The 12,814-nt window shown below is 51.2% G+C and overlaps 7 protein-coding genes across 7 annotated transcripts; 2 read left to right on the forward strand and 5 right to left on the reverse strand.

Annotated features, from left to right (window-relative positions):
- Positions 1-54: 54 nt before the first annotated feature.
- On the reverse strand, positions 55-1,083 carry BDV14DRAFT_119762 (uncharacterized protein). Its single transcript, XM_073765872.1, has one exon. The coding sequence runs from the start codon at positions 724-726 to the stop codon at positions 202-204; it is 525 nt and encodes a 174-aa protein (XP_073624714.1). The 5' UTR covers positions 727-1,083; the 3' UTR covers positions 55-201.
- BDV14DRAFT_119761 (putative ubiquitin-protein ligase (Asi3)) lies at positions 1,084-4,619 on the reverse strand. The gene is made up of 2 exons (XM_073765871.1): positions 3,949-4,619; positions 1,084-3,895 (listed from the first exon to the last, which is right to left on the reverse strand). The coding sequence occupies exons 1-2, from the start codon at positions 4,366-4,368 to the stop codon at positions 1,442-1,444; spliced, it is 2,874 nt and encodes a 957-aa protein (XP_073624715.1). The 5' UTR covers positions 4,369-4,619; the 3' UTR covers positions 1,084-1,441.
- BDV14DRAFT_179877 (NEDD8-activating enzyme E1 regulatory subunit) lies at positions 4,596-6,719 on the reverse strand. Its single transcript, XM_073769826.1, has 2 exons — positions 6,250-6,719; positions 4,596-6,177 (listed from the first exon to the last, which is right to left on the reverse strand). Exons 1-2 carry the CDS (start codon positions 6,622-6,624, stop codon positions 4,882-4,884), a joined length of 1,671 nt encoding a protein of 556 aa, XP_073624716.1. The 5' UTR covers positions 6,625-6,719; the 3' UTR covers positions 4,596-4,881.
- A 144-nt stretch (positions 6,720-6,863) lies between these two features.
- Positions 6,864-8,253, forward strand: BDV14DRAFT_179880 (ribose-5-phosphate isomerase RKI1). Its single transcript, XM_073769827.1, has 2 exons — positions 6,864-7,609; positions 7,669-8,253. Exons 1-2 carry the CDS (start codon positions 7,231-7,233, stop codon positions 8,109-8,111), a joined length of 822 nt encoding a protein of 273 aa, XP_073624717.1. The 5' UTR covers positions 6,864-7,230; the 3' UTR covers positions 8,112-8,253.
- Positions 8,254-8,261: 8 nt separating this feature from the next.
- BDV14DRAFT_119785 (WD40 repeat domain-containing protein) lies at positions 8,262-9,535 on the reverse strand. The gene is made up of 3 exons (XM_073765874.1): positions 9,486-9,535; positions 9,180-9,435; positions 8,262-9,112 (listed from the first exon to the last, which is right to left on the reverse strand). The coding sequence occupies exons 1-3, from the start codon at positions 9,493-9,495 to the stop codon at positions 8,308-8,310; spliced, it is 1,071 nt and encodes a 356-aa protein (XP_073624718.1). The 5' UTR covers positions 9,496-9,535; the 3' UTR covers positions 8,262-8,307.
- A 136-nt stretch (positions 9,536-9,671) lies between these two features.
- Positions 9,672-11,369, forward strand: BDV14DRAFT_179882 (GTPase GPN2). Its single transcript, XM_073769828.1, has 3 exons — positions 9,672-9,984; positions 10,055-10,155; positions 10,207-11,369. Exons 1-3 carry the CDS (start codon positions 9,696-9,698, stop codon positions 10,885-10,887), a joined length of 1,071 nt encoding a protein of 356 aa, XP_073624719.1. The 5' UTR covers positions 9,672-9,695; the 3' UTR covers positions 10,888-11,369.
- BDV14DRAFT_119797 (Rpp14/Pop5 family protein) lies at positions 10,938-11,816 on the reverse strand. Its single transcript, XM_073765875.1, has 2 exons — positions 11,452-11,816; positions 10,938-11,368 (listed from the first exon to the last, which is right to left on the reverse strand). Exons 1-2 carry the CDS (start codon positions 11,693-11,695, stop codon positions 10,989-10,991), a joined length of 624 nt encoding a protein of 207 aa, XP_073624720.1. The 5' UTR covers positions 11,696-11,816; the 3' UTR covers positions 10,938-10,988.
- Between the last annotated feature and the right edge of the window lie 998 nt (positions 11,817-12,814).

Genomic DNA, 12,814 nt, shown 5'->3' on the forward strand with positions numbered 1-12,814 from the left:
TGTTTCCCGGTTTCTGATGGCTTTGTGTTAGTGACGATCCGGAGCTGACACGATACGGATAGAATGCGCCAGTGACTGGTGAAACTCCTGATCAAAGACAGATTGGAGAGAGGCAAAATGAGGAACCACAGACTGCAGGAGCGCAAGGAGACGGGGCAGGCAATACAGGGGTCCAATTCCAAGAAGAATCCGCAGCACCAATTAAGAACAACAACACTTCGAAGAGCAAGTCACAGAGGAAGAAGGAGAGAAAGAAGCGGAGTCGAGGGATGAAGTAGGAGCCACTTGGTCCTGCTTACAAGCGCTTGATTCTCTGCTGCTGGAGTCGCTGGGTCCAGCTCCTGCATCTTCTCTATCCGCCAAAGCCCCTATGTCTTCTATGTGTTCCGTCTCACCCTCGTCCTCGCTGTCATAGCTCAAAAAAGCCTGGTAGTTGTCAAAGCCCATGTCGCGGGCAGAGCATTCAATCCAAATGGTTCCAAACTGGGCATCATCGTCGCTACGGACTCCAGGGCCTGCGTCTCTCGCATCGCAAGCTATGGTAATGATTCCGGTTTCTAGCTCGTTGTTCTCGTTGTTGGTCCCAATGGTGGAGTTGGAGGAGGTGGAAATTTTGGTCTTCACGATAGGACTGGAGTCCGAGATCTCGTCGCTGATATCAGCTTCGTATCCGGAGGTAGTGTCGATCTCCTCGTTTGAAGCGGTGGAGGATATTTTGGAAGACATGTTTTGAGATAATCGGCTAAGAGTACAGTGCGAGATAGCAACGAATGACTGGGTCAAAGATGCTTGGAGAAGATATGTCTTTCGACGGGCTTTCCAAAGAGGATAGCTTGATGCTAGAGAGGGATCAATGTTTCAGGAAATGTACTCTCAAGAGGACGAGAAAGGAGAAAGGCAGGCAAAGCGAAGATAAGTAGAGGGAGAACAAGGCCATTTGAGAAGCATGACAAACCTGAGTGAATATTCATCTTCATAACACAACACAAACCTTTCGACTGAGAGCCCTAATGCTGTTAACAGAGCCAGAACAAGCAGCCAATAAGCATCTAAACATCCTGAAAGGCTAGGAAGACAAACTAGACCTTTGATCAGAGAAACAATGTCTTTGTTTGAGACTGATTTTCTTCCAGACGAAATGTTGTGGTTCGAGCTCACTTGTCACGCACTTGGGCGCATAGGAGGCCTCAATCATCTTTGACTCTCACTTTCCAATATATGTAAGTATACTCAAGAAACCACGGTAGAAGTCCAGAAGAGAGAATGGATTCAGCAGGTCTCACAATGCTACATCATGCCTGACAAGTCTTAGAGAGAAAAAAAACCGGGACATAAGATACAAGAAGAAAAGAACCCAGCGCCCTGTTCAAAAGGGCCAGAATACCAAGCAAAACACCCTACACACCAAACCAAACCAAAGCCAAACCAACACCGTTCGAAACTACGGCACCCACAACCTCACGAACCCGCCAACCTCCTGCCGACAAGTCACGCAGCTGCCGAAATTGTTCATCGCGAGACTCACGCGGCAGTCCTCACAGATACAAAGACACCGGCAGGGCCAAACAATAATGGAGCGCGAGTTCGTCTGGCAGACGACGCAGGGAGGACCGCTTGCACCCAGCCCCGAAGCACCAGATTCCCACGTTTGTTCAACGGAAGATGGCGAATTTGAAGAAACAGCTGCAGAGCGTTTTATCAGGATGAGGTTCTCCAGTATTTCTGATTCTTGCTGTGTTGTGGGCTTTGAGGTTCCCTGTGATGAGTTGGGCTGTGGGATGCGGGATCGGGGCGAGCTTAGTAGGACCTGAGCTCGTTGGCGCTCGAGTTGATCTTGGTATTGGCGGCGAGTGAGGATTCGGCCTTCGCGGCCGGCGTTGAGGTGCGCTGCTAGAATACGGGCTTCTTGGCGGGTTTCTTCGTCGCGCGGGTCGAGGAGGCGCGCGATGGAGCCGATGTCCATTAGGGATTCCGGGGCTGGTGTGCCATCCCTGGAGTACTGTCCTGGGAATGGGTCCGTTTGCGTAGGCGTTCTTCGACCGTCTGACTCATCCTCCCATTCGGAGTCTATAGTTGTTGCGGTGGATACGACGCTAGTCGTGTCGTCCCAGTCATCTTCGAGGACGTCGTAGTCCGGAGTTTGGTCTTGGTTTCCCCATGACCCGCCTGCCTTCCACCAATTGTAGAGCTTCTCGTCGAGCCGCTGTTCGTCAGTGGGGTTCCAGTTGCCTATTTGTAAGCGCTCCCTCTTTCTCATCTCCTTCTCGACGTCGAACTCGTTGTTTTCGGGCAACTCTAGCTCTCCCTCGTCCGTGAGCATCCAGAAGTCAAGGGACTCGGCCATCATTTTGCCCGATGCCTCCTGTGTCTCCTTCTTCCGTACAAAGCCCTTGAACCAACGGGGTCGAGCATTAATCCCAATAGACGTCAGAGCTCTATCAGATGCAAAAGCCAGCCATTTGAACATGATGTAGAAAATAGCGCGGAAGAATGTAAGACCCTGGTAGCACCGAAACAGACCACGAAAGGCACCAACACCGCCAGGGTTAGATTGGTATCGAGAAGTGCGAGACTTGCTTTTCGGCTTCTCGATTTTCTTTTCCCGTCCGTAGCCGCTTTCCCATTCTGAAGGGGCCTCTTGGATTTCGAAAAGATTGGGTTCCCCGCTTTCGAAGTGGAAGTCGCTGTTAGTGACGCCCACGGAATGCCGTGATAAGCGTCCTCGGCGCGTTTTCTCGAGCTCTGTCAATCGGTCTTCCTCTAGCCAGGTCATGTTGCGTGCAACGACGCCTCTCCCCTCATTGAGAAAGACAGCTTCACTGGCCGCAGTCAATGCGGTGTAACCGATTCTGAGAAGGGCAGAGTAAAAGTCCTCATGCCGATTCACGCGCACGCTGCTAACCTGGTTCGATCCCTGCATGTTCTCATGAGCCAAGCGAAACCTCTCGCGGGGAGTTAGTTGCTGGTCGGTATCCGAAGGCAGAGAGAATGCAGTTATGAAAAGTGCAAGTGCGTAAATATTGGCGCATACAATAATTCCGCACAGTATTAGCAGATGCGGAACGAATCCCACCACACAAACGGTCGGGAACTTGAGAGATAGATCGTCAGTGCCCAGAGTCGAGCCACCTGCGAGACCCCATGTCATGGCCGCCATGAAACAGAGGCCCCAAAAGGCGGTGTTGAAAAGCCGATATCTGCTCTGCTTGCCAATGACATCGAGCAAGTTTGAGGATAGACAGTGGCAGCATGAAATCAAAGCAATCAAGAGCAGCTCTGGCGTTACGTTCATCCGGTCCAATATTTGTGATTTGGTTAGTAAGTTCAAGGGCGACTGCTGGGTGTCCCCGTCGCTGTCCCTGCTGACGCTCGGTTTAGGTGAACCGAAGGGCCCCAGTCCAAGGTATTGGCTGATTGTAGACTCAGCTTCAGCAAAAGAAAGCGAATGCTCGAAAATCGACATCCCACCCTCAGTAACAACGGGTCTGCCTTGCAAAGAACTTGAAAGTGTCTCCACGAAGTGACCCAAGCAGAGCCGCAGGAAAACAGGCCATAGCAGCTTGAACGTGCCATAGGGAATCTCAGTCCCTACGCGACTCATGTTCATGGCGCTGCATGACTGTTGATCCGTTTCCCATGAAAGGAGAGCGGAGCTCGTGGAATATAGAAACCCTCCATGTCCTGCATGATCGAACGACAAACGCTTCCCGGGGCTGCCGTACCGGAGTTCGGGATATGCGGGTGATGTTTGGCATCTGATGGCACGAAGAAGAGAATGTATTTGGGAGATGAAGAGGAGGATAGGAATAATTCGTAAGGCCAGTCGTCTTGTCCAGTCAAGCTGTAGGTGCCGTCTCGTAGAAGCATATATCGCGATCCTGTTCAAAACGAGCGCCTTGAGGATGTTAAAAACATTGTACAGCGCAAGCGGAGACCAAGAGCTCTTACCACTGTGAAACAAGCTATAGACCACCGACTTGTGAGGTATGAGAAGAAGCCGCTAAACTTGATCGCACTTTGGAGAAGGTCTGTGAGTTGAAACCCAGCATCTGGTTGAGCTGCGGCCTCCACCACAGCCTCCCTTACAGCTTCACCCGCGGCTTCCGTTGTCGCTGCCGCTACGCCTCCCTCCATTCCAGCACCGGTTGCACCCCACAAATGTGTACTCATATCCCCAAGCCCAACTATCCTTGCCAGACGCCGAGGTATGAAGGAAAAGGCGAACGATTCTGCCCGTTGAAGGCCGCGGAGAGGGAGCGAGATCAAGTCGCGTGGAGCCGAGGATACGTTCAAGGACGGTACGGACGAAGGTAAGGCGGAAACATTTGCAGCAGCTGATATAACTCCGGCTGCTTCGGAGGAAGACATTGCTATTCGATTCTATGTATCCAAAGCCGGCCGACAGGTGTCAAATGAAGCTCCTGGTTGCCAGGCACCCTAGGCCGGGGGTGAAATGCGGAAGAACGCGGTGAACGGCGGTATTAGTGGATATACATGGTAGTTAAGAGACAAACAAGAAGACCAACGCCTCTATAGGTGGTCAGCATCAGTACCCTGAATGGCAAGCGTCGAGAGAAGCCCCGAGGTTGAACAGTTGCAAGTTGAAGGGTGTTCGAGCCATGCTCATCCCTCCACATCATGGCGGCACCTCCGACTCCGCCACTAACCCCGATGAGGCAATCGCTGCTTTGCCCACGTGCCACCGCCAAGACTTTGTATAAAGTACCTAGCATTGGCTCAGAGCTCAGTGAATACTTTCTGTACTCGAAATTCCAAGGCTTTATCATCTTCAGACTGAAGCACGGCTGGTAATTCATGAATTCATATCATAGAACTATTCGTAGTAGATAATTCTGGGTTGAAATTTCCCCAACGGACCCATCACAGCTTGTACATCGCGCTGCTACTGCGGATGCCGTTGAAAACACACGTGTTATCCAAAGGTACATATTGTCTGGTAATGACTTTGAGGGCTTCCTGCGCCACTAAGCCTCCAGTAAGTGACGAAATGTTGTGCAGCTCGCCACCCTCTGTTCTTCGAAGCTCTCGTGCCGCCTCCAGAACGCGGTCCCGTGCTTCCTCGTCAACAATTTTATCCTGCGAGGCAACACCGAGAATGCGATCAGTTTCCGACAGCCATACTGCTTCATCGTCTAGGGTGCTCTCGCTGTACTTTCCTTGTTGAATTCCTGTTACAACAATATCCAAGATCTGAAAGGCTAGAACAATAGGGATGAGAGATTCGTCGTTATCAAGCTCGACTTGTACACGCTTTCGGGTGTGTGCATCCCCCTTATCCAGTTGCGATATGCTGCGACCATGGATCACCTGGATATGAGAGGCGTTCTTGCAGAATATCTCGATATCCTTCTCTGAGACCTGGTTGGTGCGTCCCAGTTGAGTTTCGGTGCGTCTGATGGTATCTGTAATCTCTGCAATGTCTTGCCGAGCTTTAGATTTGTAGATGTTTTGCAATGAAACATAATCTTCCGTCTGCGCTTTCATGTCAGGGAGAGAACCAGGTAGTGGAAGAACCTGGTGCGCTTCATAGAACTGGCGAACAGCCGACGCGATGAGCCAAAAATCAGCGGATTCCGCGATCACTTGCTTGCATTCTTCCAACTCAAAGATCTCCCGCGCCGAGCTGCGCAGACTGTATGGGTTGAGCGATTTCAGTACAGCCGACACGGCCTCGTCATAGTTTTCTTCGCCTCCTTGAGCGTTGTTTGTTCTTGCGCTGGACCGAACAAACTCGCGGAAAGCTGTTTTCTCTTTGTAATTCGATGGGTAGTTACCATCATGGCTGGCTTTCCACTTCTCCAAGTAATGTAGGAGTAACAAAACGTATGGAACGTGGCCATGCTGATGGTCATCAATGGTGTCCAGATTGCTGATGCTGGCGCCAGCGGCAGACAGCTCTGGCCAAGGGTTGAGGAGACGAAGATCCTGTGTCGACTCTGGATCCGGGTGCGTCTCAACGATGGGAAAAATTGACGGGAGCTGCAGCGAGAACGTGGAGTAGAAGCCAACAGAGCGAGTGTAGAGAACCGGGATCTCTAACGTTTTGGCGCTATCACAGAGAGACTGCAAGGTCGAATGCTGCACAGGGCCAGATATTAAGACCAGCTTATGCTGCGCCAGAAACTCGGGTTCTTCTTGAAGTACTTCGGCAATAGGCTGATACAGCAAGCTGATTAGCGCGAGGACATAGGTTGAGGGGATGTTGTCCCTAATTGGTAGTATGTATACCTTGGATCTGAAGTTACCCTCTACGTCGGGATTCAACTCCTTCAACAGTCGACATGTTTCTTCAGCTCTTGACTTGCCCAGGCTTTCATTTTCGAGAAAGAAGTTGACGCCAAGATCTGGCTCATTGACCACCGCCGGATCAACAATCGTGAATCCTCCGACACCTGGAAGGACAAGGTTCTTCAGCGTTTCGACTCCGACTACGCCTGTCACTCCTGTGCTTTTATTTCCCCAAGGTCCATCGGAGTTGACCAGAAGCACTCGGGATTCCTCTAGAGCTTGTTGCCCGCTGGCGGCCCAGAGCCGCAATTGGCGGTCGTACTTTCTCTCTTTGGAGGAGGGCCCAGCCAGGGCGCGGGGAAACTCTGAGGTCATATCAATCCAAGCTTCGGTGCAATTTAGGAAAGAAGAAGAATTTAAGAAAATGTCAACGATCCTTCTGCTGAGTTGATTCTGTTAAGGTACAGGTTGTAGTAGACTGGAGGGACATCGGGCGAGCATCATTGATAATCCGACCACAAGCTGAATGGCCTCCTCAGGAGTCCTCAGGCACCAAACCATCGCCAAGGCTATGACGCCACAGCCCCCCACCATCGCTCCTGTCAACGCTGAGACTCTGAGTCTGGTAGCGCTGCTGTTTGGTATAAAGAGCTGATCATGTACTTTGGGCTCGCATCGAGGCGCACGCTATCTCTAAAGGTGGATCTGTCCTGAATTGTACCAATTGCAATGAGAATTCTTCCCCGGATTGTCCCCTTCATTCGCTGGTGAGTGGTCCATGGAAAAAAAGTCGCTTCGGAGGGGTTCCTCCCCACCGGGCATCTCTCCCCCGGACTCGTCCTTATATTAAAGCTACTTCTGCACAGTCTCCAGCCCAGGTCCACTTCCTGTCGTTCCATCTGGTCTTATACTTGGCCTTGTACGTCTTTGAGCGTTCCTCTATCTTCAATTTCTCCGGTTTCCGTCCGTTTTCAGTCCACGATGGCAGAGCTTGTTGAAGCAGCGAAGCGCGCTGCCGGAAAGGCCGCTGTTGACAACCACTACCCCAAGGACGCCAAGTTTGTTGGCATTGGCAGTGGTTCTACCATCGTCTACGTCGTCCAGGCCATCAAGGAGCTGGGCATTGATACCTCTGCTACGCGCTACGTTCCGACAGGCTTTCAGTCAAAGCAGCTCATCATCAATGCCGGTCTGACGGCGGTGGAATTCGACACTATCCCGGAAGGCACGGTGCTCGACATTGCATTTGACGGCGCCGATGAGGTAGACGATGAGCTCAACCTGATCAAGGGTGGCGGTGCCTGTCTTTTCCAGGAAAAGATTGTTGCGCTACAAGCCAAGGAATTCATCTGCGTTGCCGGTTCGTTATTCTCTCGTCTTGTGCTACTCTATACACATGCTTACTTCTTCCCTGTATAGACTCCCGCAAATTGCAGTCTCGCCTTCTCCAAAACTGGAAATACATTCCCATTGAAGTGGCCCCGATGGCCGCTAAGCGAGTCATTACTGCCCTCAAACAATTGGGCGCCATTGAGCCCGCACTTCGCCCGCAGGCCGGGTCCAAGGAAGGCCCTCTGAAGACCGACCAAGACTTTTACATCGTTGATGCACCTTTCCCACAGCTTCTCACAAAGGCGGACGTGGCTGCCGGCCAGGACGGCACCGGCAAAGGCGGTATCTGGGAGGTTGACGCCCTCTCTGTGGCTATCAAGCAGATTCCTGGTGTTTTGGACGTTGGTATCTTCTCTGGCATTACCGGTCCGCAGGCCCAGGCGACCGGCGGCATTGGCGGCCAGAAGCCCGTTGCTGCTTACTTTGGCATGCCTGACGGCTCTGTGCAGGTCCGCAAGGCACCTCTCTGAATGTCTCAACGGAAAGATATAATGATCATATAGCGGTGATGAAGTAGATATGACTGATGACTAGATGTTTCGATAGACTGAAGTCGTTTTGAAGCAGCGATACACACCATAGGAATTTCGGTGTACTTAATTGAAAACTTCATTATTCTTCTTGGGATGTCACGTTCGTAAGGGTTAATTATGTTTATATTCCACTTTATTTAGCACCCTTTCCTTTTGCTTCCGTCTCTCCAAGCTCACGCACAAAAATCTTGACAGTCCCCTCAACAACATCATCCTTCCCATCCTCATACCCAGGACTAATAGCGATAGCAAGATACTTCCCACTAGAGCTAAATCCTACAGCCGCCACACTAGACGGGTACTTCTGATACTGCCTGATGCGCCTCTTCGCAATTCCATCCCAAAGCGCAACAACCCCGTCTCCGCCACCAGACGCAAACGTCCCATGCACAGGATGGAACGCTAGCGAATTGACCGGGTACACGACATCAACATCATCCGCTACCTGTCTATGACACTTGAAAGCGTACTTCCTAGCCTGCGACTCCGCTGACGGATCGAACCACTCAACCGCAACACGGCCCTCAATGCTAGATGAAGCGTACCCCGCATCATCAGGCATACAAGCGACGCACCGCGTCATGAACTTCAGACTGCTCTCACGGCGCTGCCAGGGCTCAACCTCGACCTTGGTTCCTGGTTCCGAACCGGATTCGGCAGATAGAAGGGATAGCGATTTGAGGTCGTAGATGTGGAGGGTTCGCGAGGCCATGCCGACGACTAGCTTCGTTGCTGTGAGGGACATGGAGAAGGGCTTTGAGGGGAGCGGAATTGTAGAGTATGTCGTGTCTGCTTCGATTTCGCCGACGCGGTGCACGTGTAATGTGTTGTCCCACGAGGCGGATATGACCATGTTGTGCTCTTTGCTGTAGACGACGCTGCGGACGCCGGCTTCGTGGCTGCTTAGGACGGTTTGTGTGGATGAGGCTATGTCGATTCTTAAAACACCCTGTTAGCCACAAGATACATCTGCGACGTAGCATCGCAAGCAAGAGGCGCACTCACCTCTTAACATCCCAGTCCAGTCCGGCTGTGTAGATCTCGTCCTCTGTTGCGCCAAAACATACGTCTAGTACTGGCGCGCGGTGCTCGAACTTCTGTAGTAATTTTCCTTCTCCAGTAGCCCCGTTCTCATCTCGCAAGTCGTAGACATAGACATTTTTATCCCATGACGATACAACGAATCGCGTCGAATCAGGAGCGGGCGAGAACTTGAGCGCGGAAATGGCATCTGTTGGCGGGGACGCGATTGTGAATTGATCTGAGAGAATATCAGCATTTTTTCTTCGCCCTTAGCGCATAGTTACTTACTCGATGTCATTCTGAGTTCTGGATTGTACGCAATCGCTGTATACTGAGCAATGAAGCTTTCGGCGGTCGGCCTGGTGATGGACAATGCGGCTCTTCCTTGCTAGATTCTGCCGCCGTCTGCCGCCTTCATTATCTCCCCGCCATCGCGACGGGCTCAACTTTTTTCTCCGAATCACTCACTTGCTCGTTTATACTTTTATCAGACTCGAAATGCCGTTCGCGCAACTAGTAATAGGCCCGCCGGGTGCCGGGAAGTCAACGTACTGCAATGGAATGCACCAGTTTCTCGGAGCCATTGGGCGCAAATGCTCAATCGTGAACCTCGACCCCGCAAATGACAAGACTTCTTATCCGTGTGCGCTGGACGTGCGCGATCTTGTCACGCTGGAGGAAATCATGAGTGAGGACCAGCTTGGGCCGAATGGTGGTGTTTTGTATGCTCTTGAGGAGCTGGAAGAGAACTTTGACTGGCTAGAGGAGGGGTTGAAGGCTCTTGGAGGTATGCGCTGATATGTGCTTCGTTGAGTTTGATATTCGATCGTAGGCTAATAGGCTTTGCTTGGATATAGATGATTATATTATATTCGACTGTCCCGGGCAGGTAGAAATCTTCACACATCATTCGTCGTTACGGAATATCTTCTTTAAGATTCAGAAGGCCGGATATAGAGTGCGTCTTCATGCATCTCAACGGGTATAAATCTAGCTAACTGGACCCTAGCTCATAGTATTGCACCTGATCGACTCCTACAATCTCACTCTCCCATCAATGTACATTTCCTCCCTCATCCTGTGCCTCCGCGCCATGCTCCAAATGGACCTCCCACACCTCAATGTCCTCACGAAGATGGACAATTTATCCAATTACACCCCGCTTCCTTTCAATCTCGACTTCTACACAGAGGTCCAAGACCTCACATACCTTCTCCCCCACCTCGACGCCGAATCATCCCGCCTCTCTCACGAGAAATTTGGGCCGCTTAACAACGCCATCATCGATTTAATCGAAGAGTTCGGACTCGTGGGGTTCGAAACACTTGCTGTCGAGGATAAAAAGAGCATGATGAATTTGCTGAGGGTCATTGACCGCGCAAGTGGGTATGTGTTTGGACCGGCTGAGGGTGCAAATGATTCGGTCTGGCAGATGGCTGTGAGAGAGGGGATGGGGCAGATGGATATCCGGGATGTGCAGGAGCGGTGGATCGATGTGAAGGATGAATATGATGAGATGGAACGGAGGCAGATGGAGGAAGAGATGAAGCGACTAGAAGAAGAAGCCAAGAAACATCAGCAAGCTGCGACTGGACGAGCCGGTGATGATGACGATGACGACGATGACTTTGGCCCTCATGCGCGTATACCAGACGGCGGTGTAAAAGTCATACGTAAGAATCCTCAATAATGATATAATGAAAATAAATGAACTGTAAAATAGGGTATCTCTAACGAATATATATATATAATGTACAACAAGAATCACGAGCAAGGTCCCAAACTCCCACATCAATCCTCCCCATCACTATCAACCATATCCACATCACTCACATCCACACCAACACCCATCTCAGAACCCCGTTCAGCAGCCCTCTCCAACCCACCAACTAGACCTCCAAGAACACCAACCTCCTCCGCCCCCCTCAACCGCACAATCTCCCTTCTCGCACGCCGAACAGCCTCCTCCTCAGCCTTCCGTATCGTCCCCGAAACCCTCACAACGCGAAACACACAAGGCCGACTCAAATTCGCTAGATCAACGCGCTTCGTCTTCCCCTCACTTATCTCCGGAACGCGGGTCATATACGTGAGAGCCGTCCAGACAAGGCGGTATGACGCGCGCGGGCAGCGGATAATAGCTGTTGATGTTGCGGGTGAGAGATATTTCACTATTCGACACAGATTTCAAAGTCAGCATCGGGCTTATTTTATCAATTGAATGGAAAGAGAGAGGAAAAACAAGCAAGCATACCACTAACACCCCCCGCCCCAACACCACCCAGCCTCCCAACGCCCCAATCACCAAATAAATCCGCGACTTCATCGCGGACCATTTTCGCGAGGAGAGACGGCGTTAGAGCGTCGGATGTAGGCGCGTGGATTTGCAACTGCGATTGCTGGGCATTATTCCGATTCTTGTTTGTTGAGAAGGGCGCGGAGGTCGGGTCGGGATAGAGGATTTCGAGGAGGAGGTAGCGATGTTTGACGCGGACCATTTTGTGGAGGTTCCCTGTTTAGAGGGGAGACTTATCGAGTCGCAAGTGAAATTGGGGTATATAGGAGTGTGTATGAGGTCGCTTGAAGCTTTGATGATTGATGGCGTGCTGGAGCTTAAATTTTTGTTGGTTGTTGATTTGGGTTCCGATAAGACGGTCCACCGATCCGCCGAGGCATGGGGCCGAGGGCCGCGGTGGAGTGGCGTCTATAAGCGTTTTGGTTAAGCCTCTTGTACAATTGTTTACGATAAGCTTCGAGTTCTTGGGATTTTAAGGTCCTGGCGTCTTCATGTCTTGTCTATTCAATCTATGGGACTTTCTTTTGTCTACGGGCTCGTGGAATTGCAGCCGACTGTTTCGCGCCGTCATCGACAAATATATACATACAACGGAGATTCATTTCCTATTTCTGATTCAAGCAGCATGAAAATCTGCTTACATGCATATGGCGGCCTTGCACAGATCAAAGCATCCTTGGCAACTGTACAGGGCCGTTCAGCCAGTTAGACGTATACTTTGAAAGCATCGCTACTTATGCTCTTGGGCATTGAGTCTGTCCAGCGAAGTCCTTCTATGGTTCTCAATTCCCCGGCATGTCTCCAGACACAGTCCCGCTCACCAAACCAGGAGAAGCAGTACCGAGACGTGGCCAAGCTCCAGGTACTATGCCTTCTCATGTGTTGTCGCCGGCCGGGTACGCCTCCGAAACGACCTGACCGATCGAACAATAACCAAGACAAGCAGGACTGAGAATAAGAACTTGGATCCTGCCGAATAGCTCTCAAACCCCAGTAGCTTTGGCCCTTCATGGCCTGCAGACGGTGTCTGATGTTGTATGGATGCAGGAGGATATATCATCGTTCCATGAGAGTTGGGTCCGCCTTCGTTATTCTCGGTGTCCTGTTGCTTCTGGCTGTTTGGGTCGTATACCGGGTCTTCCTGCAGCTCGTAGTTCTTGTCTTGCTCGCGGAGCCATCGTTCGTAATCGGTTTCTGGTCTTGGAGGGTTGTTGGGTTGGGATTGGTCTGGGGCCATTGGTATTGGTATTGCTTGGGACTTGTCAAGATAGGACTGGATAGCTACTGTCAAGTCAGTGTTATGGTTGTATGTGGAGGTGTA

The sequence above is a fragment of the Aspergillus stella-maris genome, assembly GCF_047715825.1.
Source record: "Aspergillus stella-maris strain CBS 113639 unplaced genomic scaffold BDV14scaffold_60, whole genome shotgun sequence".
NCBI classification, from domain to species: Eukaryota; Fungi; Ascomycota; class Eurotiomycetes; order Eurotiales; family Aspergillaceae; genus Aspergillus; species Aspergillus stella-maris.

What these genes read in the sequence shown, in the direction of transcription:
- BDV14DRAFT_179877 (XM_073769826.1), bottom strand. Translation starts at nt 6,624, where the DNA reads ATGACCTCAGAGTTTCCCCGCGCCCTGGCTGGGCCCTCCTCCAAAGAG. An exon ending in AGGGTAACTTCAGATCCAAG is followed by an intron (nt 6,178 to 6,249) that starts GTATACATACTA and finishes TTGCTGTATCAG; the next exon opens with CCTATTGCCGAAGTACTTCA.
- BDV14DRAFT_119762 (XM_073765872.1), bottom strand. Translation starts at nt 726, where the DNA reads ATGTCTTCCAAAATATCCTCCACCGCTTCAAACGAGGAGATCGACACT.
- BDV14DRAFT_179882 (XM_073769828.1), top strand. Translation starts at nt 9,696, where the DNA reads ATGCCGTTCGCGCAACTAGTAATAGGCCCGCCGGGTGCCGGGAAGTCA. An exon ending in GGGGTTGAAGGCTCTTGGAG is followed by an intron (nt 9,985 to 10,054) that starts GTATGCGCTGAT and finishes GCTTGGATATAG; the next exon opens with ATGATTATATTATATTCGAC. An exon ending in TTCAGAAGGCCGGATATAGA is followed by an intron (nt 10,156 to 10,206) that starts GTGCGTCTTCAT and finishes ACTGGACCCTAG; the next exon opens with CTCATAGTATTGCACCTGAT.
- BDV14DRAFT_119761 (XM_073765871.1), bottom strand. Translation starts at nt 4,368, where the DNA reads ATGTCTTCCTCCGAAGCAGCCGGAGTTATATCAGCTGCTGCAAATGTT. An exon ending in CTATAGCTTGTTTCACAGTG is followed by an intron (nt 3,896 to 3,948) that starts GTAAGAGCTCTT and finishes AACATCCTCAAG; the next exon opens with GCGCTCGTTTTGAACAGGAT.
- BDV14DRAFT_179880 (XM_073769827.1), top strand. Translation starts at nt 7,231, where the DNA reads ATGGCAGAGCTTGTTGAAGCAGCGAAGCGCGCTGCCGGAAAGGCCGCT. An exon ending in GGAATTCATCTGCGTTGCCG is followed by an intron (nt 7,610 to 7,668) that starts GTTCGTTATTCT and finishes TTCCCTGTATAG; the next exon opens with ACTCCCGCAAATTGCAGTCT.
- BDV14DRAFT_119797 (XM_073765875.1), bottom strand. Translation starts at nt 11,695, where the DNA reads ATGGTCCGCGTCAAACATCGCTACCTCCTCCTCGAAATCCTCTATCCC. An exon ending in TGGGGCGGGGGGTGTTAGTG is followed by an intron (nt 11,369 to 11,451) that starts GTATGCTTGCTT and finishes TGTGTCGAATAG; the next exon opens with TGAAATATCTCTCACCCGCA.
- BDV14DRAFT_119785 (XM_073765874.1), bottom strand. An exon ending in CTGGACTGGGATGTTAAGAG is followed by an intron (nt 9,113 to 9,179) that starts GTGAGTGCGCCT and finishes GGGTGTTTTAAG; the next exon opens with AATCGACATAGCCTCATCCA.